The 26,743-nt window shown below is 45.0% G+C and overlaps 1 protein-coding gene and 2 pseudogenes across 6 annotated transcripts in view; all 3 read right to left on the reverse strand.

Moving 5' to 3' along the window:
- Positions 1 to 26,743, reverse strand: part of CRACD (capping protein inhibiting regulator of actin dynamics) — a 135,123-nt gene that overhangs the window by 69,832 nt on the left and 38,548 nt on the right. For 2 of the 6 annotated variants that reach the window (XM_083168583.1, XM_083168574.1), the window contains exons 2-3: positions 26,360 to 26,511; positions 17,960 to 18,046 (exon numbers count right to left, since the gene is read on the reverse strand). The exons of 3 other annotated variants lie outside the window; for them this stretch is intronic. In XM_083168583.1, coding sequence (XP_083024709.1) covers positions 17,960 to 18,029 — 70 coding nt within the window. In that variant the 5' untranslated portion in view covers positions 18,030 to 18,046; positions 26,360 to 26,511. The remainder of the gene's footprint in view (positions 1 to 17,959; positions 18,047 to 26,359; positions 26,512 to 26,743) is intronic. One more of the 6 variants, XM_083168592.1, reaches the window with a different exon arrangement.
- LOC146038551 (5S ribosomal RNA) lies at positions 6,491 to 6,608 on the reverse strand (annotated as a pseudogene).
- LOC146036009 (5S ribosomal RNA) lies at positions 7,521 to 7,640 on the reverse strand (annotated as a pseudogene).

Below are 26,743 nucleotides of genomic sequence, written 5' to 3' on the forward strand. Positions count from 1 at the left end.
ACTTTACTATGCATCAATAATAACAAATGTTTGAAAAATAATCCTTTAAAGAATTGAAAAATGAGCTCCAATTATCCAAAATGTTACTCCCTGCAAATACAAAACTTCACACACACACACACACACACACACACACACACACACACACACACCACGTAGTTCTTTCACTCTATGGCAAGTATTTAATGCCCGGGGCAAGCAGTGACAGGGGGCAGGGCTGCCTACTTGCTGTCACCGCTCGCCCCCACAGTATTCAACTGACCCCCTAATAAATTCCTACAGGGGGGGACCCCTTCATTGGGGGGGTCCCCACTTCCCCAGAGGACCCCTGCCCAGGCTGACCGATCAGGAGGTTAATGCTTTGGCCGGGGGACTTGTAGAAAAAGTCTCCCCCCGGCTGTGGCATTACCCTGCTGGCTGGTTGGGCCTGGTGCTGGTTCCCAAAATACGGGGGACCCCTAGTTATTTTGTGTGTCGTTCCCCCCCCCCCCCCCCCCCCCCCCCCGTATTTTGGGAACCAGGACTGGCCCGTGGGCCTGGTGCTGGTTTTAAAAGAATACGGGGAACCCCTATTTAAAGTGTTCCCTGATTTTGTATAACCAGGACCGGCACTTTGAGCCTGGGGCTGGATGCCCATGGGGGGGGGACCCCACGCCGTTTTTTTATTTTTTTTATTTACACTGAAGCCTGCACGGTTCTGACTGCCCTGTGCAGGCTTCTGACAAATACGCCTGGAAAATGAAGTGTATTTTCCAGGCGTGCACCCGTATCCTGCTAATTACCGGCAATATATTATATACGGCCGCTTAGTAAATTAGGAATCACCATTCTTTTGAATGGTGATTCCTATTCTTATTTTTTTTATGGCATATTCATTCATATTCGTAAATACGAATGCAAATGTGCCATGAATTCAAATACGAATTGCGGTATTTTCGGCATAGTAAATGCAGAAAAACAGGAATTTTGGTCTTACCTGTTAATTCTGTTTTTCTGAAGCCATGGTGGATCACTGGTACCATGGGATATTCTAGGTCCTCCAGACCGGGCACCAAGGAGTTAAACTTCTGAGAGTGCAGCTGGGCTGGCCTCCTTAATACCCTGCCCTGCCCCAGGCTAATCAGTTTACTTACTACCAAAGCCCAAGGAACAGGAAAAGGCGAAGCCGACCCACACACACATACACCCCAACACCAGAGTCTTGAAGAAACAAGACAGAGGGACACTCAAACACAGTAGATAAGAGCGAAGGGTGGGCGCCCAGTGATCCACCATGGCTTCAGAAAAACAGAATTAACAGGTAAGACCAAAATTCCTGTTTTTTCCTTCAGCCTATGGTGGACCACTGGTACCATGGGACGTCCTAAAGCAGTCCCTCAAGGGTGGGAACGCTCCCTAACTGCACTGAGGACTCCTCTGCCAAATGCTGCATCAGCAGTGGCGAAGGAATCAAACCTGTAAAAACAGATAAACGTATGTACAGAAAACCAGGTAGCTGCTCTGCAAATCTGCACAGCAGAAGCACCCCGGCCCGCCGCCCAGGACGATACTACCGAGCTGAGTAGAATGGGCTCTAACGGAGACCGGAACTGGCTTACACGAGAAAAGATAGGCTTGACGAATGGCCGTTATAAACAGTTTATTGCAAGTGCAAGATGGATCAGAGGCTGGCCAGCCTCTCTTACGCCCATCATAAAGAATAAAAAAAAGAATACGTTTTTCGGAGAGCCTTGGTTCTCCGAACATAAAGGCGTAATGCACGCACAACATCTAAAGTAACTAAATCCGAATCCTCGGAAGAAGAATTAGAAGGCAAAAAAGCCGGGACAACAATCTCCTGGTTCAAGTGGAAACTGGATACCACTTTTAGGAAGATAGTCTAAACAAGTACGGAGTACTGCCCGGTCTTCGTGGATAACTAGAAAAGGTGTCTTACTGATAAAACACCTAGGTCCGAAACCCTCCGAGCCGAAGCGATGGCCAGGAGAAAAACAGTCTTCCACGTCAACCAATGCAAAGTGGCCTCCACCAAAGGCTCATACGGAGCCTTCTGTAAAGCCTTGAGAACAATTATCAAATCCCAAGGGTGAACTGGGGAAACATAAGGAGGCTGCAAGTGTAAAACACCCTGCAGGAAAGTCTTAACCACAGAAGACTGAGCAATCCTCTTATGAAATAAAACAGAAAAGGCGGATACCTGGACCTTTAAGGATGCCAGACGCAATCCTGTATCCAGTCCCTCTTGTAAAAAAGTCAATAACCCCGACAAAGAATATTGCCTAGGAGGCAAATGACGCGTTACACACCGGGCAAAATAAGTCCGCCACACTCGGTGGTAAACTCTAACTGTAGACCGTTTACGAGTAGAAATCATAGTATGAATAACTTGGTCTAAAATCCTCTAGCCTTTAAGACCGGCCGCTCAACCGCCATGCCATCAAATTTAGACGGGGAAGGTCTGGATGAAGACAGGGGCCTTGCGTGAGTAAGTCTGGCCGTAGAGGTAGACGCCACGGGGGTGTGCTGGAGAGATCCTTGAGATCTGTGAACCACGCTCGCTTTGGCCAGTTGGGTGCAACCAGAATGGCTATTACCCTTTCCACCTGAATCTTCTCTGAAACAGGGCAATCGGAGGAAAGAGATACACCACGGAACCACCAGTGCGCCTATTAGAAATGCACCGGGTCTCTTGTGGGTGCTCGTAACAAAGAACCTTGTGGTTTTGCCGTGAGGCCAACAGGTCGATCTGAGGCCAAACCCACCGCACCACCAACTGGTGAAATACCTCTGAATGGAGGGAAGGCGCATGCAAGGTGAATTGAGACTGTCCTTAGATATAGGAACTTCCACACTAAGTCCTGAACAGACTCTCTCTCTTGTCCTGGGGAGGAAAACCTGTTGCGACGAGGTATCCAGAAGGGTACCCAGGAGAATCATGTGCTGGGAGGGAATCATGCTGGACTTACGCCAGTTGATGAACCATCTGTATCCCTGTAAGATTGACATGTTCCTGGAGACTGGCCTGAGAGTTTACCATTGGAGAATATCGCCCAGTTATGTCAGGATTCAAATCCCTTGCAGTCGCAAATGGGCTGTCATCACTGTCATCTCCCTAGTGATCACACAAATTGTGATGAAGTGACCAAAAAGGCAAAACTCGGAACTGGAAGAGATTTCTCTGAACAGTGCACCTGAGGAATTTGTGATGGTCCTCATGAATGGCGATATGCAGGTATGCATCCTGCACATGCAAGGAGGCCATTACCAGGAACAGGGTGTAATAGAACCTGGTGCCCTGTTGATATAAAGGGACCGAGATTACAACCCCCGCCGTGAAGAGGGAGCGAACGGCCCTGAGGAGAGCAGTAGCCCTGTCAATGTCTACAGGCAGACTTGTTGAAAAAGAATTGCCTGGGAATGTACCCTTTGAAAACAGAAGAGTAGATTCTGTTGATCGATGTGTCCGATGCGGTTTGCTGTTAAGCCCCATGGTGAGAACAAACCCAGTCAGGCAGATGGTTTGTACTTCTGCTCTGGGGCCTGCCCAGTCTAGCAAAATTACCTCATCCTAGGCTTTGGGACCGCTGAGGGTAATAAGGCAGTTTTTGGAAGCTGTCCTATTTAGGTATTGGCCACACGAGTACTATCCACGAGGACTATAAGATCTGAACATTTTGTTCTGGATCTTAGCTCTTCAGACAAGGTACAGTTGGAGCCTCTCTCAACTTTGTTGCTTAGGTCATGGCACACCATGGCCAGCCCTGGCTATCCTATTGTTCTCAGCAGAAATACAATAAATAGAACAATACAGTAGGGGATTAGCATAGTAATCCCATTACTCACTTAATCCTATTAACAGGTTAAATGAGGAGGGCTACATCTGTATGTCAAAAGTAAGGCCAATGAAACTCATGCAGAAGCAAATGCAGGGCATATAACTACTCCTGAATTTGCATAGATAGAAAATTGGAACAATTCCATAAATCTATCCGTAGGTTCCTTAAGGGACTTTACCAGACGTGCAACATGGGCATTGACTGGTGGTAAGTTTTCAAACCTTTCCTTTTCCTTCCTCACAAGGTTAAAAGGAAAAAACACCTAGTCAAGAGAAAGTTCTTGGTACAGTAGGATGTGCCCAGGTCTCCTCCCTAAAGAGCTTTCCTAGCTGTGGAGACGTGAAAACGGACAGGTCCTTCCTTTAAATAAAGGAGGCTGTACTGTAGGCTGAGGGTCTGGCTTAGGTAAGGACAAGCCCATACTAACGCAGCCACGCTGGTCAGGGACATTTTTCAGTATCTGACTTTGGAGAAATTTCTGATGCAAAGCAGAAATCCTCTGATTGTGAGTCGTCAAACTGCAAAATTTGGCAAGTGAGCAGAAGCTAAGGATTTACGCTTAGCAGATTAACTCAGATTGTTGCATGGATGCAGAAACCTGCACTAAATCCTGCACACCAGGATAAGCCATGAATTCATGCTGTTTTTCCCTTGCTTTGAAACCACAAGCCCCAACATGCTGAGACATGTAGTTACACAGTAGCTGGAGAGCCATGGTTAGGTCAGGACTGTGCTAGAGGGTGGTTCCGATCCGTGGAACTCACAATCAATGCCAGTAATGAGAGCAGATACTAAACCACCAGGCTACGCATCTGATTGTTGTGTTACAGCAACATGAGGCGCTGTAGAGGCCACTGTGAAGCAGCTCCACTTTGGCTCAGCTGAACCTTTTACAGTAGCAAGTGGCAGTAGAGCCACAGAGCAGCTGTCACACATGCCTGTGTAATCCTGTACTGCACAGACATACCCTCCAACATTTGAAATGTAGAAAACGGTACACATCCAAAAAGGGGGCGTGGCCCGGGATAATATGGGCGTGGCCATATGTAAAGGGGGCGTGGTTACGTCCACCTTCCGAGTGTGCACTGCCGTTTGCTGTGTATAGATCTGCTGTGCGTCTGATGTGCTATGCAGAGCATAGTGCTGCTAGACGTATAGTGTTGTTCAGAAAATAGCGCTGCTGGACATCTGTGTTGTGCAGATCATAGCGCTGCTGGACGCTTGTATGGTGCTTTAGCCTGGGCGGCCATTTTCTGTGCCGTAAAGGAGATGTCCCAGACCTTTGCACAGAGGTCAGGTCAGGTGGTGCCTCGTCCATTAGCAAGCACTATATTGTTATGGTGATGGCCCTGCAGCGCAATGAAGCTGCATGATGTGTGCAGGGAATAGGTGCAGAAGAGTGTACAGCCGGAATACATTGTCTTCTACCCGCTGGGGCCAATCATCAACACGGGAGATGGGGGAGCTGCCTGGAAATCGGTACAATTTTATTTTTGCCGGTACAGACCATTAAAAAACGGTACTGTACCGGCAAAAACGGTACAGTTGGAGGGTATGCACAGGTAAAAAAACCTGGCACTCTGTGCAGGTATAAATATGCTGCATCCTTTTGGGGGGATGGGGCCTTTAGAAGACATAGTGACCCTTGTAGAACAAGAGGGCCAATATGTACACTCACACCGAGAAAATGCACGCACACACTTACAAGTAAGTGAACAGTGAAAAGACACTGACAAGACACTGAAAAGGATAACTATCTATATGGAATAAATAGTTAAATCTACTGTACTGTGAGCCCACCACAGAAGTAGCTGCTGTTTAGGTAAACAGAGGTACTTAACATGGAATGTGTATAATACAATGAAACACCTTAAATTGACATGCAGTATAAACTGGCAGCCAATATATATACCAAAAGTGGCAGAAGTAAAAAAAAAATAATTAAATATTTTTTTTTTTTTTTTTTATAAGATGAAAAATCGTCCGATTTCTATTGATAATCGGATGATATCGATCGGATGCGTGTCCCACGGATCCTCTGATCTTAAGCAATAAAACACATTCTAGAGCAGTAATCCTAGATAGTGTCTGGAAAACAGAAAGTGAAACTAAAGGTGCATACACACTGTACAATTTTTTTGACCTATTTGGTTGAAAGACATTTCCATTGAACCCAGTGTCCTGGACGGAAGATGTTGACAAAAGATATTGTCAACAAACAAACGATGAATGATGATGCGCATACCCGCCAGTTGTTCATCAAGATTGTTCGTCAACTGTGCATGCAGCTCAATTTGAATATCTTTCAAAAAGAGCCTATAAACTGTAGCTAGATCTTTCTTCTTTCGTCTGTCGTCAATATTTTTCGTCAACATCTTTAGTCCAGGACACTGGGTTCAATGGAAATGTCTTTCAACCAAATTGGTCAAAAAAATTGTACAGTGTGTATGCACCCTTACACTCTGTTCCCAGCTACCAAACACCATGAGGTGAGGTAGGGGACATGTACCCCGACACTAGGACAGTGTTGGTATTGGGTAGTAGTAACCTTCCTCTATCACTCTCTCTCTATCACACTAATCACCCTGAGGTGAGGTAGCTGTGCATGACATAGGCTGTGACAGGCAGCTCCACACTCCTCTGCTATAATGCCTAACCCACAGCACCTGGTGTGCACATGTGGTCTCCCACTCAGTACTAACCAGGCCCCACACTGCTCAGCTGCCAAGATCAGATGAAATTAGGTCTATCCAGTGTGGTATGGCTGTAGGTCTGGGAGAATGAGAGGAGAGAGGGAGAAAATGGGAGCCCTGTGGCAGAAAGCCCCTGAAGGGAACTGTCTACAGGGTTGTGGAGACAAAAATCACACACAGCCTTAATTAGGACAGTGGGTAATGACAGGCACTACACTAATTGGAAGAGACACAAACATAAGATAAGTGTCTCTGTTATCTGCTTCTGTGAGCCTACCACAGTAGTAATAAACTGTAAAGTAACAGAGTATACTAAATAAAAAACACAGATAACCTCAATTAGTGAGAAAAAATAGGGTAAACCCTATATAGGCATCTATTCTCAACAACCAGCACCATGAGGTGAGGAAGGAGGAATATGCAACCTGACACCAGGACAGTGCAGGACAGGGAGGCATAACACTCAGCGCCAGCAGTCTCTCCTTCAAGTCTCCCTCCGTGCAGCATGCAGGATAGGCAGTGTCTGACTAACATTCTGGCACACCTGTTTGAAACAGGCACCAGAAGGAAGGAGAGAGGCGGGAGTGATGTCAACCAGGCAGGAAATTTGAAACAAAGGACCTGCACTGGGGCTGGGGGTGGAGCTATGGGCTGCTCAAAAAAATAACCCCCTCCCGGAGCCTAACCAGGGCTATATGCCCATATAGGACCTGCAACAGGTCAGCCCTGGTGGCCTAGAGGGGAGACCGAAAGAACGGGACCCCGCTGCCGGGACCGCCGGCGTTGCCTCCTCCGCCAGCGGTGGTCGCCGCTATAGGTATGCCGGAGCCCCACACCGGGACTCCGCTTACCTGACTGAAGCTTCCAGACGCTGCAGCGGCTCCCCCGATGCCTTGTGGAGATGCTGAGGCATCTGGCCATGGAGGTCAGAGACCCAGCACAGCGTGCTTCCTTCTGTTGCAGTGCACTGTGCACAGCACCTGCAGCAGGCAACCTACAGCACCTGGTGTTCCCATGAGGTCTCCCACAAAAAGTACTAACCAGGCCCAACACTGTTTAGCTGCCAAGTTCGGATGAGTTTGGGCCTATTCAGTGTGGTATGGCTGTAGGTTGAAATAAAATAAAAAATGAAGTTTAAAACCAGGGCTGAAACAGCCCTACTCCTACAAATGTGCCTGTTCCTGAGGCACCAAGAAAAAAAACTGATTAGCCTGGGGCAGGGCAGGGTATTAAGGAGGCCAGCCCAGCTGCACTCTCAGAAGTTTAACTCCTTGGTGCCCGGTCTGGAGGACCTAAATTATCCCATGGTACCAGTGGTCCACCATAGGCTGAAGAAAAAATACGAATATGCATAAAATAGGTGTATTTTTATACACGAATATGCCTATTTTATGCATATTTTCGTTAGATAATTTCCCCCATAATGTGCTTTGCGTTCCAGTCTGAATTAGGCCCACTGGCTAAAAAAAAAAAAAAAAATGTAGAAATGCAGAATATGATGATATGGGAAACTTTTTAAATATATTAAAAATATATGGAAGACTATGGTATTTGATGATACCAGTTTACCGAGTACAGATGCAGCAGAAGCAATAAGATTCAGAGAACACTTAGAAGAAATGTGATGAATGAAGAGACAGCCAGGGCAATGGGATTGAGGCAGGATTAACAAAACAATATCATACTCTGAGTCCTTAGACATTGCTCAGTGGAATTTGTGAAACAGGTATTGGGCAAAGTCTTCCTCCATAGAGAGTGTGGTCGTGGTCATTAGAGTTGAGCTCTTCAGAAGCACTGTGCATTCTCCTCAATGTGAATCAGGCACCCAAACATAGGGCCTGATTAGGGCTGTCTTATCAATAGAGCGGGCCCCTGGGCAAAATAATTTGAGGGCCCACCTCACAACCCCCCTCCAACCACCCATGTGCAGCAGCGGCGGCGACAACGCTACAAGCTCCCACCACCGCTGCCCGGATCCCCACTGCCCGAGCCTCGCAGTCTGGGCAGTGGCGGCTGGGAGCTTGTAGTGCTATTTGCCGGCCAGGAAATGCTGCTGATTTTGAAAAGACTGGCCGGACACTGATTGGCTGAGCATCTGGCCAATCAGTGTCCGGCCAGTCTTTTCAAAACCAGCAGCGCTTCCCGCCCGGCAAATAGCGCTACTACAAGCTCTGAGTCGCCGCTGCCTGTACGTCGCTGCCCGGATACCCGCCACCTGCCACCGCTCCCCGGTGCAGTGCCATCTTCCCCATTGGGGTGGGCCCCTAGAATCCTTGAGCCCCTGGGCAACTGCCTATTAAGCCTAATGGGAAGGTCGGGCCTGATTCAGACCTGATTGCTGCTGTGCAAATTTGCAGAAGTCTACGATCAGATAGTTGTCGTCAAGACAAAGTGAAAACCCGACCTGCACAAGTCTGCGATGACTTGCGAAAATATACCCTATTGTTGGCCATCTGCAAACTCCCTCCCCATGGAATGATATTTCCTGTGTGTGCATGTGTCCGTAACTCTGACCCTCCCACAACTCTGTGACAGAGACAGGCTGACCGAGGTCAGCGCGGACATCACACTCGCTCCCCGAAAATGCCTGCTTTTTCCGGCTACTCCAAGAAAATTGCAGGTTCTCATCCTAAACAGCAGTTTCCTGTCAGTCATGTTGTGAGGGGGTGTGATATAACACAACGACAGTCGGGATTCCGACAGTCATTAGCCCGTCGGAATCCCGACTGCACAGTGGGGGAGCGCAACGAAGACCCTTGCGGGCTCGCTGCGGTCGCCACTCTGTGCTCGCCACCTATTTTATTCTCCCTCTATGGGGGTCATGGACCCCCACGAGGGAGCACTCTGGATTCCGACGTCAGGGTAATGACTGTCGCAATCCCTACTGTCGGTGAGTCATCCGGCACCCGTTGTGAGGGGATTGCAGAAAAAAGTAATTGCTGATTTTTGTAGCTGTTTGGCCTTGCGCATGTGCACTACGATCCGTATGCCTGTTGGATAATCGATAACAGCAATCAGCACTGATTAATCCCCATAGCGTGGCCACTAGACAAATCACAGGCTCCCAGCATGTTGCTGAAAAAGAATGTGACCTTGAGAGGTTGTAATATTAATCTGTGTATGTACAGAACAAAAAATTACCTTGTGAGGGACGTGCTAGTTAGATTACACCAGGAGAAATATACAGTACAGTGGGACAGGTATAGCTGCACCTCGCCATAGGTTTACATGAACACCTTCATATCTGGTGGAAATACAGTCTTGAAAAATGCTTGCACACAAATGCGCTAACACTCAGCAACCTTATACACCACTCGTACTGTATGAGTGCTCCTTCACTAGGTTTCTTTTCCGAGAACCCTCCTGCTGCATAAATCACATCAGAGCGAGGTGTCTGGGAGCTACTCAGCTGGATCAGCTGAGCCACATATATTTTACCAGGAGCAATGAGTGTATCAGGCCTGTTATAGATACCCATATTGCATTTACTACATGTGGCAGGGAATGACACTACAGATAAATTTCATAGATGAATCTGACTCCAATGAGACAGCTTCATAAGGTCTCAGTCATTTTCTAGTAAGTTTTAGGTCCGTACTAAAGACATGTTGTTGTTTTTTAGAATATTTTGGATTTTTTTCACCTGACCCTTTTTTTCATACTTACCAAGTCCCCAGATGTTCACGGCGGCCTTCAGGAACTTCTTCGGCATCTTCAGCGGTCCCAGGAGTGCATTGCATGGGTACACTGGTGACATCACCGGCGCGCCTGTAAACTCACGCAATGCACCACTCTGACCGCTGAAGAAGTTCCTGAAGGCCGCAGTGGACACCGGGGGACCAGGTAAGTATGTAAAAAAAATAATCCAATAACCGTAAAAATACTCAACCTGTATTATGTCTGCTTGTGCCTGTTTCCAGGGCTGGTTTAAGGCTGCTTGGCACCTTAGGCAAAATTTTACCACATACTAGCCTACCCTACGGAATGGGCGGGAGGCTCCCGCAAATTGGGTCCCCCTCCCGCCCCCGGGAAGGTGGGCAAGTCTCCCGCATTGCCCCACAGCTCCCGCACCCCCCCTTCCCCGCTGCATCAAAATTTTCGAGGGTACACAGGGAGGGGGCGGGGCTAAAATGATGCTAATTGTGTCATATCACGTCAATTTAGCCCCTCCCCAATCCCTCCTGGAATGGGCAGGAGGCTCCCGCAAATTGGGTCCCCCTCCCGGCCCCCTGGGAAGGTGGGCGTCTCCTGCATTGCCCCGCAGCCCCGCACCCCCCTTCCCCACTATATCAAATTCCGAATTTGAATCGCGTCATATCACGTCATTTTAGCTGCTACCCAATCCACGGACCCACAAATTGCCACGGCTGACTGTCATGGGGGTGGGGCATGGTGACAGCCTCATCCAGCCCCCGACACGTAGCCTCGTCTTGCCCCCTTTCACTCCTCTCCAGGCTTCTGCTGTAGAAGAGTGTAAAAAAAGTAGGCAGGTATGCACTTTCACCAATACTCACTTTTCAGCCCTTCAAGTGAAAGTGTGGAGGTGGCAACTTAGAAGTTCCACAGCTGCCATCTTTAAGTACAGCAAGGATGTCTTCTTCATAGACATCCTTCATTTTGAAGATGGGGGTTAATCTGGTTGACCCGCAAAGGAATTCACAGCTTTGCGGGTCCTCTAAACGCCGCCCGGCGCCCATATGAACGTGTCCCCCCCTCGCACTCCAAGATGTTCCCATCTAATGATTTTTCTAGTGTAAGCAGTCTGTACGTAGCCCAGGGCTTAGTGACTGTGATACAAACAGGCTGTTCAGGGCTGGAGCTGACATCACAGGACTGGGCACGCCAGTTTCCCCTGACACTCCCAGAAACCAGCCAGTTACCACCCACAAACAGCAGCTTCTTGTCAAACACATTGCGTACATCCAGCGATTAATAAAAGTATCTGTTTTTTTATCAACGGACGACCTCATGTATGCGTACTGATGCGAATCAGGCCCATTATCTCAGAACAGTTGAATTTATTTCTGAAGCGGAAAACATCTAAATATAATAAAGGAACTCAGGGCACTTAAAGGTTGCCATACGCTGAACAGGCAAGTTGTAGAAGATGTCCATTCAGCTGCATTCAATACCTGTAGTCTACTGCTGCTGGCTGTTAGCCTGAGATAAGTGTCCATTACAGGGCTGCCAGAGAATTAATCATCCAAAAACCACGCGGTGTGTGTGGGTTCGCTATGACTTACCTACAATCAAAATCCCGATGGTCAAAATCCCGATGGTCAAAATCCCGATGGTCAAAATACCCACAACAATTTATTTATTTATTAATTGACCGACGGACAAAATACCGACATGGTCAAAATATCGACATTTAAAATGTCGACACAATACCATCACTGTGCTTGGCACATGTTTATATTCCCCCTCCATGTCCACTGGGATGGTAAAGACTGAACAAGTCGTTTCAATTAAAAAAGTGCGTATGCAAGACCCACCAATGAGGTCGCTGGGTGCACATTGTCATTTAATATGTACCCAGCTTTAAATGTCTCCTAATGCATACCTCCCAACAGTCCCGATTGTCAGGGCCTGTCCCGCTGTCCCACCCGCGGGCGGCAGTGTCCCGCGGTGTGGGGGGGCTGTTGGGAGTCCCCCCATCAGCTGCTAAGCAGCGGGGAATAAACGCTGGGGGCTGGGGGCATGGCTAGAGGCTCACAGAGCCTCTGGGTCATGCCCCCACAGCGGCAAAATGGGGGCGTGGCCTCGCGGGAGAGCCGCAAGTATAGGCCATGCCCCCAAATTAGGCCACGCCCCAAAAGTTGGGAGGTATGCAAATGTTATTACTATGACATTGTACTGCGGGTGTTAAGCAACTCATTTATTTTCTCCCCACAACACCGCAGTCATATAAGCTACTGTGACATCACCGTCTAGGCTTTTCTCTTTATGGGGCAGATGTATTAAGCTTTAACAATAGATAAATGTAAGGGTGATAAAGAGAGATAAACGTCCAGCCAATCACCTGCTAACTGCCATGTTACAGGCTGTGTTTGAAAAAAGTCAGTAAGGAGCTGATTGGCTGGACGTTTATCTCTCCTTATCACCCTGGCATTTATCTCTTGCTAAGGCTTAATACATCTGCCCCTATATGCCAAAAAGTTCTGCTTAGTACATAACCAGTGCCTGCCACTGGCTTTAAACCTGATGAATTCAGGTAGATACAGTCAGGGCTATTTTTCAGCAGGCTCCAGCAGGAACTGAGGCCCTTATTCTAGTTCACTCTTGCTGACAAAATATTTCTTAGATGGACAAAATCATGTGCACTGCAGGTGAGGCAGGTGTTACTTGTGCAGAGATAATTAGATTTGGGTGGGGTTTTACACCTGCCTCACCTGCAGTGCACATGGTTTTGTCCATCTAAGAAATATTTTGTCAGAAAGAGTGAACTAGAATAAGGGCCTCAGTTCCTGCTGGAGCCTGCTGAAAAATAGCCCTGGATACAGTATAGGCAACTACATAACGTACAGGTGTGGTCTATTACATTGACAGAAAAAAAGGTTGACATGCACAAGGTAAACACCAGCAGTGTCGACATGGAAAAGGTGGACACATAAAAAGTTTGGAAAGCGTTTTTCACATTTTTTTTGTGGACACCTGAGCATGTGGACCCCCCAATAAGTGCACCGTGCCCCTCACACGTTACCATTCCCAATCCGAGTTCATGTGGATTTTAAACGTATGAAAAAGTCAAACAAAAAAAACAAAAAGCTCATGTGTCAACCATAGCCGTGTCAACCTTTTTTGACTATGTCCACCATATGTATGCCGACCTAAACATTGCCTATCAGCCATCTGGATTCCACTTCATACAGTCCCCCATCCAATGACACAAACCCTCTTCCTGTGTAACAGAACTCTCTGCTGCAGATTCTGTTACTCCCTACACTCGCCACCTATTCTATTCTGCCTCTATGGGGGTCGTGGACCCCCACGAGGGACAGTAGCCGCTGCCCATCTGTTTTAGCAGTCGGGAATCCGACGTCGGTGTAATGACTGTCGGAATCCCGATTGCCAGTCAGTTATCTGGCACCCTCTGGACCTATCCCCAGCTCTGCACTGCCTTGCAATTCCGTTGGTCAGGTGACTGGTCAACTGGGGGCCGTCTCTCTACACTTAAGATGAAGGGTTGTAATCAGATATATAGGATATCATTGAACTTGTGCACACATGACTAGCAGTCGTAGGTAGCAATCTCCCCGGCTCCCTAAAGAGACTACCACCTATCCCTACTTATCTAAGTAGATGGGGGGGGGGGGGGGGGTATAGATATCAACATTTAAATAGAATCATCAACAATGGTTCCTATGGCTATGTGCATTTTTACATACAGTTTCACATGGTCACTTACATTGTACCTTTCATACCTCCCAACTTTCTTATTCGCTACACCGAGACCTGTTGCGCCAAAGTCGCAGGTGTTCCAAAAAGGGGCGGAGCTATGGTGTGGTGGACATGGCTCCTGCTTAAGGCTCCACAACCCCATTTTTTCTTTTGCATTTTCAGGGGCATAAATGTGGTAAAATGAGCGCTAATAAATGTAAAATAAATAAATATAAAAAATAAAAATGAAAAGCAACTTAAAATAAATATAAAATAAATATAAAAAGGTGTATATTCTGGACCTCCATCCCGACCACCGCTATGCGACACACTGAAGCCGCAGCCGCCGGACCTTAGTGACATCACCCGCACCAAGTACAGAGAGACATCTCCCAGCAGCCCACCAGCTAATGTCCCTCATGCCAATGGGACATTAGAGGCAGGGAAAGTACAGGTACCACGGACTTTTACATAGCTCATACAGAGCTGTACACATAAAAGAATATTAGCCTTTTTATATTTATTTTTACAGTGCTTTTTGTTTTTGTTTTTCTTTACAATTTTCTTCTTTTCCCTTCTCTTCTATTCTCTTTTTCTTTCTTACAGATATTAGCGCTCATAACTTCACAGGTATACGCGTCCCCTTGCGGGGCTCGCTGCACTTGCCATGCTTCGGGCTCGGTGGCTCGCTGCGCTCGCCACACTTTATAAAACCAACTCCACGCCGACGTGGATAGTGGGGGTATGAAAAAGGTCGGAGGACGCGTACCGCCGCCCCTCGCGGGCTCGCTGCGCTCGCCACGCTTCAGGTTGGCATCAATAGTGGGGTGGCGTTAACAATGGGGGGGATTAACCATTCTTAATACCCATGAGGGGGCATATACAATGAGAAATGGGCCATATTGGCCCATTTCCCATTGTTCCCTATGTAAAATCGCGTTGAACGCGATTTTAACTTTAAAACTCATTTAACATTGTTCTCTATGGGAAAATCATGTTTATCGCGTCAGTCGCATCACTGGTGGCCTGCGATGGACGTGATCAACGCGATTTTCTCTTTACCGGCAATTAAAGCTGGTAATTGACAGAAAATCGCGTCCATCACGTCGATCGCATGCCTTAACTTAAGGCATGCGATCAACCACGACGGGCGCCGAGTTAGGAAACAAGTACCCTAGGGCCTTTACATGTGTTATTCCTTTTCTTCTCCACAACTGGAAAGGGTGTAAAGCCTGACCATTATTAGTGCTCATTTTACCACATATATATATTGCAATTTTTAATCGAGCTGCTGTAAGTAGTAGCGCAGTGTAATCCCTCTCTGCACTGAGGCACTGAAGAGATGCCAGGCACAGCAGTGATCTCCTTCAGTGATATCCATCCCCCCCGACCGCAACACATTGCCAGGGATAGCGGGACAGTCTTGAAATACTGCCTAGTTCCGGTGGTGGTCTTACCAGTGTCTGAGATTCTGGTAACAGTATTTCAACTGCCGGCATCCCAACTGCCGGCATCCCAACTGCCAGTATGCTGACAGGATCCCATCTAGAACAATGTCCTTCCTCTAATACCACAGTAATGGGGCCTACACATAGGGAGATGTGCTGCGAGAGTGTTTTGAGCAATACTAGATCGCTCAAAACGCTCAGCACAAAGCACTGCATACCGATGTGCCGCTGAGGGATCTGTCAGGGGGAGTGTTCTCCGCTGCCCTGACACCAGCAACCCAGGTGAATAACTAGATTATCCAGCATACTGGATATTGATTGCCGGGGCGATAGTGACGCGTGGGGCCACACATCGCTATTATTATGCCCCTACACACAGAGGAATGTAGGGGCATTTTATAAGCGATCTAGTGAGATCACAAAATGCCCATACATCACTACGAGTATAGGCCCCATAACACTTACCTGATTGTTCCTATTGCTCAGTACAAAGGAAAGTGCAAATATAATTCTCCTCTATGCAAATAGAAGGCAATAAACACTCACATTGTGTGCAGTATTTCCCCTGCATGCTGAGAAGACTCATTAACCTAGGGCACATCACTTATTATGAAATCACGTAACACCACCCCATGCGTGAAATCTTAGCAATATTGCGGAATAAAACCAGCAACTCTTTGCAGGAATTAGGTCACAGCACACCTCAAAAGACCATGAAATTATTCCACTCTTTGGGTAATTCATGTCTATTAAGCGTTACACGAATCACAGCACACAAATCCCAGGCAAGAGACAGAATCCATTTTAATCAGATAATAATATTTAAAAAAAATAATAATAGCTGATGTACTTTTGGCTTCAGTATGAAAGAGCTGCAAAGTCTGTCACAGACCCAAACTGGTTCTGGTTGATAGATGTACAGTGTCGAGGTCGACAGATAGTAGTCGATGTGCAAAAGGTTGACATGAAATATATTTTTATTTACTTTGTTTTTGACTTTTTCATACTTTAACATCCAAGCGGACGCCAATTGGGAACGGTGAAGTGTGCCGAGCACTGCAAAGCGAGGCACCATGCGATGGTACGTGCTACACTAATTGGGGGTCCATGTCAACAGTTACCGACATTGATAAACTTATGTTTATATTATGTTGACCTTTTCGAGTGTTGACGGGGCAGACATTTTGTTATGCTATGAGCAGGTTGTATACAATTCCTTTGTAGGAAGAGGTTTGGATGATATAAGTCCCGGAGTTAATTCCGAATGCTAACAGACCCTATCTAATCCTACCTGGAGTCGGTCTGAGCAGGTTCTCCAAACGGCTGTCAGGCGGCACGGGTCCGGCGCTTCAGCGCACAGAGGGGTAGATTTATTAGGCTCGGTGAAGTGATAAAGTGTCTGGTTTTTATCAATCAGCTCCTAACTGTGAACTGATTGACACTTTTTCACTTCACTGAGCTTAATAAATCTACCCCAGAGATTCTGCAGGAGTCTTTGTGATGATGTCACGGCTCCTTCGTCTCGGCAGTATAGCGGCTTGTGGACCTTGGCAGCGGCTGTTCTCCTGATATCTTCCTTTGTTCTTAGTTCAGGAGAACAGCCGCTGCCGAGGTCCGCAAGCCGCTATACTGCCGAATCTCTGTGCTCTGAAGCGCCGGACCCGTGCCGCCTGTCCGCTGCTTGGAGAACTTGCTCAGACCGACTCCAGGTAGGATTAGATAGGGTTAGTTAGCATTCGGAATGAACTCCGGGACTGATATCATCCAAACCTCTTCCTACAAAGGAATTGTAAACATGCCGCATTAATTTTATTTATTTATCTATTTTTATTTACTTTTATTTTTTATTTTTGTCTGTTTTGTTTTGCTTTACTCTACTCTTTACAATTTTTTCATCTGCCTTTCCTATTCATACCCTCATACCAACAAGCGCCTGGTAAATTTAGCTTCTTAGCCCATTCTACTACCGTCAATCAACTACCGTCAGCTCACACATTAGCGCAGACCCGTTTTAGGATTTTATCCTAACATCCCCTGATTTAGACCTGTTGGCTAGGCCTAGCAAACAGGTAAACGCCTCCCCAGCGAACAACTGCCCCCCACCGAGTGATTCCCCGCATTTGCATGCAAGTAGATGTGCACACTTACACATCCACTTGTATGCGGCCGCACAGACCTAAAATCATTTGATGGTCGATCACCATCGAATCATTTTTTCCCCGTTCGCTAATAAAAGTGTCTAGACTGACTCTTATTATGGTCAACCTATTGACTATCTACATAGGAATTGGGGACCTATTATATCACACCCTTTTTGTACAACGAAAGTTGTAGGTTGTGAAACAGGAAATGTTTGATCGCTCAGCAACCTTTGCTAACTACACTGTAATCTTCTCAGATAGTTATATAATAGGTAGTATTGCTGAGTTCTGTATTATTTAAGTATGTCAGAGCAATAAAGCATGAGATGTAGATGAAAGAAGGTTACTGTAGGACCTTGGGCTAAGATGCAAAGTATGAACAATAAAACACAACTGCAAACAGGCTAATTATCATGGATACTGTCTCTGATGTGCAATCCAAAGGCCTGGCTTGCCTTTACCTGGAACCTTAGTGCTCAGCAATTCCTCCTGACTCTGAGCATCCTGCCTGGCTTCTTTGTCATCTGCCATACTCTTCCTAAGGATTACTGAAATGAAAATGTTATATTTCACATACATAAATGATGAAAATACAGAAGACTTGACCCAAATACACAAAAACAAACATCCCTCCTACAGTATATCCCTATAGATCGTAAGCTTGCAGCAGGGCTCTCCTACCTCCAAGTCTGTCTGTTGTTACCTAGTTTGTTTTATCACTGTCTACTATTGTAAAGCGCAACGGAATCTGCTGCGCTATATAAGAAACTGTAAATAAATAAATAAATAACATCCCTCACAAATATCTTGATTCCCACCATCTCACATTTACAACCTAAACATGCTTAACGATATTCTGATTATTGGGATCCTGACTGCATTCCAGCTGGTGGGGGTCATAGGGTCAGAATTAGTTAGGTCAAGAGTGTATAGGTAATCCCGAAGAGGTCGAAATGCACAATGTTGACATGGGAAAAGTTTGGCTCAAGCAAAAGGTTGACACAGGAATGGTTTACACATGAAAAGATAGAGGTTTGTTTTTTTACTTTTTTGGTGACAATTGGAACATTTGACCACGGGGACCCTCAATTAGTGTACAACGTACCCCCACATGGCTAGCTTTATTTCATGCCTCACTCTGCTCCCACTGTGATCAGAACACTTTACCGTTCCCAATAGTAGTTCACATGGATGAAAAAGGTTTTAAAAATTGTAAAAAAACAATGTTGCCCTTTTTATGTGTCAAGCATGACCATGTCAACATTTTGACCTATTGCTGAACAATAATGGTCAGCCTATTGACTGTCAACCTAATTAATTTCAACCCAAATTCCTACCCCTCCGATACCCCCTGGCTATTTCAAATACGGCGCCATCCACCTGCTATCCATCAGAGCTCACATACCGGCAGCCATGGTGCTCGGCCATATTTGAAATGTCTGCCAAAGGTGTGGGAGAAGCCTGCACTCCATTCTTTTCCCCTCGGTGGGCAGCAGCAGTGGCGGCAGAGGCCGGCCTGGGGAGGCAAGCGAGTCCTACTGGGGACCGGATAGCCCTGATAACACGAGCCACAGCTTATAAGGGATTTGTTTCACCTGCCCCACAAAAATGGGTCCGTGGCTTTGCGAAAAAGTTTCACTGAACCTGTTTTTTTGGGGGTGGGCTGAATTAATTATTTTTATTGGGCGATCAAATATACCAATAATCAAAAAAAACTGCATAGCATTGGGGGGAAAAGTAAAGTTTTTGAATTTCAATGTTTTAGCGGGGGAATGGAAATTTAAAGGTATGTTATTTTTTTTATCTGTTTACTCCACTACATTTAGTGATATACGGTACTAAAATAATAATTTAAAAGCAAAACTAGTACAAAACTATTACTAAGGATTCCATGTGGTGTAGTAAATCGTCAGCCGCCCACCCCTGGCAGACTTCATCCCATCCACAGCCCCATGGGAATGCCCAGGCGTTTTCATGGGGACGCCAATGAAACACTGGGCGTTCCCATGTAACAGCCCCGCAACCGCCCCCGTCTGCCCCTTTCCTCCCTCTCCGCTGTGAATGTACGGGAAACACTGTAAATCGCCAAGGCCGTTCGCAGTCACGGTTTGCACATGCACAGAAATGCGCAAGTGCAAACCCCGACCATTGGGGCAGGGGTTGAACTCGGTTCACTAAGAGTGTACCAGAGTTGGACATAAGGGGGGAGAATTACTAAGATGTGTATTCTACTTCACATGTGATGTTGCTATGGGCAACCAATCAGAATCTACTTCTTATTTATTGAGCACCCTCTAGAAGATAGTAGACAGGATCTGATTGGTTGCCCATAGCAACATCACATGTGAAGTAGAATACACATCTTAGTAAATTTCCCCCTCTATTCGGTCCATATTGAAAACATGGTACAGTTTATCCTTAAAAAGCTGTAATGTTGGCGGTGTTGTTATCCTCTGTCCCTCAGGTAATATACCAAAGATCGCCCATTGAAATGTTCAAGTGCATATTGTCTAGTAATGAGCAATTTAATGTGGTTATTACCCTGGATAGGAATGTAAATAATATAGTTTCATGACTCTGGGGATATCTTGTTGGGAACAAGTGCCCTACCAATTAAAGTGAACACTGTAGAGGCTAATCCAGTGGTTCCCAAACTGTGGGCCGTGGCGGAGCACTTGCAGGGGTGCCCTGGGTTGGTGGTCCAAATTATTGGTGGTTCAAATTATTTATTGTGGCTTCTAATCATAAAATATGTGGACAAAAACAGAAGCGAAAAAGTTTGGGAACCACTGGGCTAATCTAAAAGTTGTGGTGTGTCATTTCCTAGGGATATTTAATGTTTTCAGAAATATTTCTATAATGTTATTTACATAGTTGCTTAGGTTGGAAAAACAATATCAAAAGTCAAAATAAGAACCGTCTTGCTGGCGCTATAGGTCAAAAAGTCCAGCCAGTGTTACAAGATCTTCAAATGTCCTCAGTTCAATGGTTGATGAATATCCTTGTCATACTGTATTCAAACCAGTTCACATGCAAATACATCAATAAATAGTGTAATACTGTTAAAAAATAATTACACCCTTCGTGATACAGGGTAAAAAGTGGGAGTGGTCCTATCCGGGTTTTCCAGGTTCCCGATTCCAATAATCCGGACACCACACACACATGCAAGAGGAAGAATACTGTGCTCACATATATGCTTACTTTCAAACAAACAGGTATAAAACACGTAAAGGTATCTTTGGTCTTCCTCGTCTTTGGTATAAGGCACAGGGACCATACGTACAATAAAAAATTATAATAGTACGTCTCAGATATAAAAAAAAATATTTTTAATGGTATAAAGAACAAGTGAGGCCTTTACAAACTAGGAGAGTACTGACTAGCAAACCATACAAGATGTGACCCGGGTGATGAGCATGGGAGCTTGGTGTATGCACCCACAATCTATTTCCTTCTCTGGATTAAAATAACTAAGATCAAAAACAGACACTGAATCAATCTAGGAGTTTCATCACACTGCGGTGCCTTTTTCAAGATTGCTGTTAAGGACGATTGGGTCCAAAGACACACATAGGCAGGCCAAAAAACTGATTTACTCTGTGGCATCAGTTGTGCACATACTGTATGCTGTACATACATGGTTATTAAAAAATATTTGATTGCAACATAGACAAACATAGACATTTCTAAGGAATTGTGTGAATGAAGATTGTGATTAAAACCAAAGTGTCATATGTGTGTAGCCAGAGGTTAAAACGAGCAGGAACCAGGCGGAACTGCGTTCTGTCAGTTTCATTTTGGAGGCGGAACGGTTCCACCTCCATTGGCTCACCTTGCCCCGCTCCATCTCCTGAGTCCCCAGCCAACAGCTCCTAATCACCGCACGCCCGTCATCTGCCTGTGTTGTGCAGGTGGTAGCTGCAAATTCCCATTCATTGGGAGGGCTGGGGAGGTTTGGGGGGCGGAGACAAAGGCAGCGCATCGGGAGCAGTGGCCACTCCTGTACATGTAATAATGATGATAATGTGCCTGGCATCCGTATTTGGCTCAATATCTATCATCTATCTATCTATCTACACAAAAAAGTGTCTCCTAATTCATTCACTTACTTTACAACATATTGTTAAATATTTTAAGCATTTTAAGGCCAATATACTTTAATTTACTTTAAGTAGCCACGGGCTATTCAATTTAGCTTCCCGACTTCTTCTGACAGGAATGTTATCACCTGTTAATTTGGGATATTAATGAGCTTTCAAATTTTAGGGCAAATTGAATAGCCCCCAGGGTATTAACTACCCATGGTAAGGTACCACAGGTAATGAAATATTAGCCTAAGCCCATAAACTGTATATCTAATTTTAGAAACACTTTTTCAGCATTTTTTTTAAAAGCCTATATTTGCTATATGTAACTTCTATTTGTAGGTGTAATCTCATGAATCTTTGCGGAGAGCATTCACCGTATATCAGGTCACTGACAGAAAAACCATCTGTTCCCCACATACAAAGACTCAGATTACTCTTATTCAGAGTTGTCTTTTAAGATATCTCACTGGACCATCACATGGAAAGGGGATAACAAAAGCTTTCTAAGGAGACAGGTCTTCAATCGTACAGTCATTTTATTAAATTCCGAAGCATGCCCTTCTCATGTTACCAGAGTCATTTACCCACCCTTAGATGACTTTTACAGAAATAAGTATTCCGTGTGCAGCCCATGACTGCATACTGTATGTAAGACCTTAGTATCTAAACAGAATACTATCGTGTATGAGGTCACTATGGCAGTGATAGACAAAAGATGTCCCTCAGCTGCTTCCCGCTTTATTGTCAGATTTGTTTGTCATACCTTATAAACCGTGCTTAAAATGCCTGTTGATGATATTATGGATAGGGGACTCTTCCTTTGATACATCATTTCACCTTATTAAGGAGATATAAAGGACAGAGGGTCATGAAAGTGGGCCCTGAAGTGCTGCAGGTTGCCCTTCACTGAACTGTGATGATGTTGGCTTTTAATACAGTGGTTTCACAATACAAAATGACTTGTGAATATCACTACACTACAGGATATAACGCAATACAAAGATTCTCCTTTACACAGAAAAGCAAGTTACCAGGTTAAACATTTCTACCTGGTAATTTGCCAGGGTGGAAGACCCGGGAATTTGGACCCATGTTAATCAGCACATTACCATGTAGAAATGTTTATCCCGGTTATTTGCTTTTCCGTGTGAAGGGGGGAGGGGGTTATGTCTGGGACCTGCAAAATAACCCGGCACTAAAAAGTGGAGTAAAAGCTGGGATTTAGTGGCTATTCTGTATGAAAGTGGTATAATATAGTGTTTCACCTAGGACAATTAGCCAGATGTAAGTTATTGTTCATAGGCAAACGCAGTTGGATGGAAACCGTTCTTCCCCACAGCCTGGCCAGCGGCTACTACATTCAGTATGAAGGGAAGAATGCAGCTGCTGTATATGCCAGTGGCAGCAGATATTCCTATTAAAGGTCCATACACACTGTGCGATTTCCCCAGCTTGTATGGACAGCGATGATGGGGAAAATCGCTGGGCTGAAGATCTCTCAATGCTTTGACGCTGAGTGATTTTTGCCCGTGTTAGTGATTTCCCAGGGGTGGATGACTTTCCATAGCAGGACGTGATGGAAAGCCGTCCACCCTTTTGCTCATCTGCTGGTAATACCAACAGATGAACAGTGGTCGCGGCGATGACGTGGGAGTGCGCAACAGTGTTCATCGCTGGCCTGTACACACTGGCCGACTTATGGGCTGAAAGCAACTCAAAAGACAAAGTCGTCCAGTGTGTATGGGCCTTAAGACTGCTGTGTGTATGTCTGTGGATCTGACTGTTCAGCCACCACAACAATGTACCAGGGACACTAGATTACTACTTTTGGCTATGAATAAGACGCATATTTTAAGAATACGCTTCTGGCAAATTGCTGTCCACAAACTCACAAATTCTTTATTTTTCTAAATGCAACTTTCTGGTGTTCATTGAGCCGAGGTGTATGTGGACACATCTGTATTTGTGTAGCTGTAACATCACTGGTCCTTCCCTAGAGAATGAATCTACCAAACCACATGGTGCAATTCTGCAAGTCAGGATGACCGTGAGGTAAATTTTCTAAGATGTGAGTTCTACTGAAGTTGGGATGTTCGCAACCAATCAGATTCTACTTCTTAGTTCATTTAGCACCATCGCGAAGATAATAGATAGAATATGATTGGTTGCTATGGGTAACATCCCATCTTCAATAGAACTCCCATCTTAGTAAATGTACTCCTGTGTGCTCCATTACAGCTGCACCTTGCGCTTAATGTAGCAACTTGCTGCAGGGGATTTATTTAGTTAAGAATCAATACTTCAAGGGTATATTTAGTCAAGTCATTATTATAAAACCTTCTAACCCTTTAAAATTGATTTTTGTATTGTGATTTGAACACAAGAAAACGATGTAAATGAAGTTTAGTATTTTATGAGCATATCTGTAATGGGTACAGCCATTTCCAATACTGAGCCGCAAATATCACTGGGCAGATGGCTCAAGTGCCATGTTTCTGGAGATCTGCACACGCATACCAAAGAAATCACTGGGAGAAATTTCTGTGCACGATTATATTGGAGATTGGCACATATGCAGTAGACTCTGGCCAGTGCCAGAATCTGCTATGGAAATCTGCTGGTGTGTGAGGAGGGGAGCGCACACGGAGGTTGCACAAGGACCCTCCCTTCTCACTATGCGTCTCTGCTTATGGGTTTAAACTTACAAAATAGTTCATAATGGGAAATGTAACAGCCTGTGATTTGCAAAAAAAAAAGGCACTTTTTGGGGGATGCAAATATAGACAAAATGCCCAGACAACTGTCATAAAAATATAAAGTTGGCGCATGTAAAAAGTATTTTGTTATAAATATCCACTTCCAGGGAAGCATCCAAACAAATGTGCACCTTCATCACCCTCCTTAAAGATGACTGGCCCAATCCTGAATAGCAATGGCCTTTCCTGGAACTTGTGGATACCAGTGTCGTTATACAAAATAGTGTTAAACCCACTGCTCATGGCACAGTTGTTTGATAATGCCTCTGTTGATCTGGTGGCCAATATTGCAAGTGATTTGGAGTGATATGTGAAAAGTAAAACCCTAGGATTCTATTATTATATTTTGCAGTAGAGTATTGGTCTACTTTAGGCTGAAGCTGGTAGTGGCTGGGCTAGAGGGCAAATGGGCATCTAACTAAAGGCTGGCACCATTTCTATTTTCAGACATTCCGCACAGTTAACCACCGCTGGCTTGTTACTCGCATGCACTGTTATGTTTGTTCATCACTAGAATGTCCTGTGCATTCTACTGTATATTGTTTATTAAAATGAATTCTACATTGTATAGGATCACTAGAACGTATTTTGCAGAGATTGCACTGGTCCTGTGGGGCAATGCTGTCTTTGATTATAGCTTTTTGACAAAACATTTTCAATACTTTATTGACTGTATACATCTACATACAAATTAGACATACCACAGATCATAGTTTTTATCTTTTGTCTTCTGTTTTTGTCTTCACAACATTATGGTCCTAGAAGAGCACAGACTCTTGCTATTGTGTGCCCCAAGGCCAAACGTTGCTAACTCTCCCATGCAATCACCTACAATCGTTCATAAAGGACCCTTTATCTACCGGAGGCTTCCCACTAGCAGAACATTGCCAAGTCACTACACAAATTGTTGCCAATCGTGCTTGAATATTCTTCTTGGTTGATTACAATACATGCTGAAGCAACATCTAGTATTTCCTTTACTTTCTTACTTACTATATTTCCAAATACAGTCAACCTTTTCAAAGAATTTACATTACTGTTCATTTTTATTCTCCGTATATTAACAAAATATCATCAGAGTCCGGAGAGTCTGAGTTGAGAAAACTGTTGCAGTTCCAGATAATGAACATTTTTTTCACATTTACGTACAATGATAATTGCACTTTGTAGGTGGGACAGGTAAGCAGTGTAAGCATCTTGAGAAAGGACGAGTTCCGAAACGCGTTGATTGCTGCCGACGCTGACAGACTGGAGTCAGTGCCGTTTGTGTACAGCCGCCCGCTTAGAAGTTCCTAGCCACCCGGATTTCCCCTCCGTGCTGCAGCGTGTCAGACGGGGATAGAGACTGTCTCCACCAGGCTTTGACTTTTATATGTGAGCGGCTTCTTGTTCGTGTATATGTGGATCCTAATAAACCTGTCGTTTTACTACTAAATGGACGTGATATGAAAGATACCTTTATATGCACGCGAGTAAGAACAATAAAGTAAGTTGTTTTACCCTTGATGACGTTTGCTGATTGCCATTGTATTTGAGAGGTTTTTAAAAGATACCTTTTGGCGTATTCGAGTAAGACTTCTTAAGTAAGTGTCCGTTTTAATTAATGGTGCCTTGTGTGATGGTCTAAAGAAACTGCTAGGTGTACTCGTGGAAGAACTAAAAAGTAAGTGTGGTTCCAATTATTGATTGGTTAATCATACCACCTGTTCTCCAGGACTACAAGCAAGTTTCCGACAGCGCTGGTTACTCCCATCTTTTTGTTTTCAATATTTGTCTTTATTCCAGAGTGTGGATGGTCTCTGGGGGATTATACCAGCTGCAATTATAGCGCTTTTTATAGATCTAACTTTTTTACAAATACATAGAGTAAACTACCTTGAATTCCTATACAACTACACAAGTAACAGTACATTATACTGCATGTGCACAGTGGCCTGGCCAGGGTGCAAAGTGACATTTCACTTAACCGAGAAAATATAAAAATCTCACTATATTGAAAGCACTATTTACTCACCACAAAGTGAAGGTATTGGTAACTTTCCTACAATCAGCCACTTGCTTTTTCTGAGAGCTGTCCCGACTGGCCAGGGTGCTGTTATACTGCAGGGCACATAATTGGTGGCGGTAACATGGAGAGGCCCACATCACATCCCTTAACGAGCAGAGCTGGATAAAAATACAGGCTGATTAGTCACCAGCCATGTTGCTGTGTGATTCGTACAGTAGAGTAAAATATATACAACATGGCAGCATTAGTCATTTCTTGAAACCAAACTTGAAAAAATTCCAACTGATTGTAATTATGGAAACACAATTTGTATTTTGCTTAATCTTTCCCTGGGTGGAATGTACAAAAAAAATAAAAATGCAGTAAAAACTCAAGCCCCTACCGGCGGGG

Source organism: Crinia signifera, chromosome 1, assembly GCF_055691185.1.
Source record: "Crinia signifera chromosome 1, ASM5569118v1, whole genome shotgun sequence".
In the NCBI taxonomy this organism is placed as follows: Eukaryota; Metazoa; Chordata; class Amphibia; order Anura; family Myobatrachidae; genus Crinia; species Crinia signifera.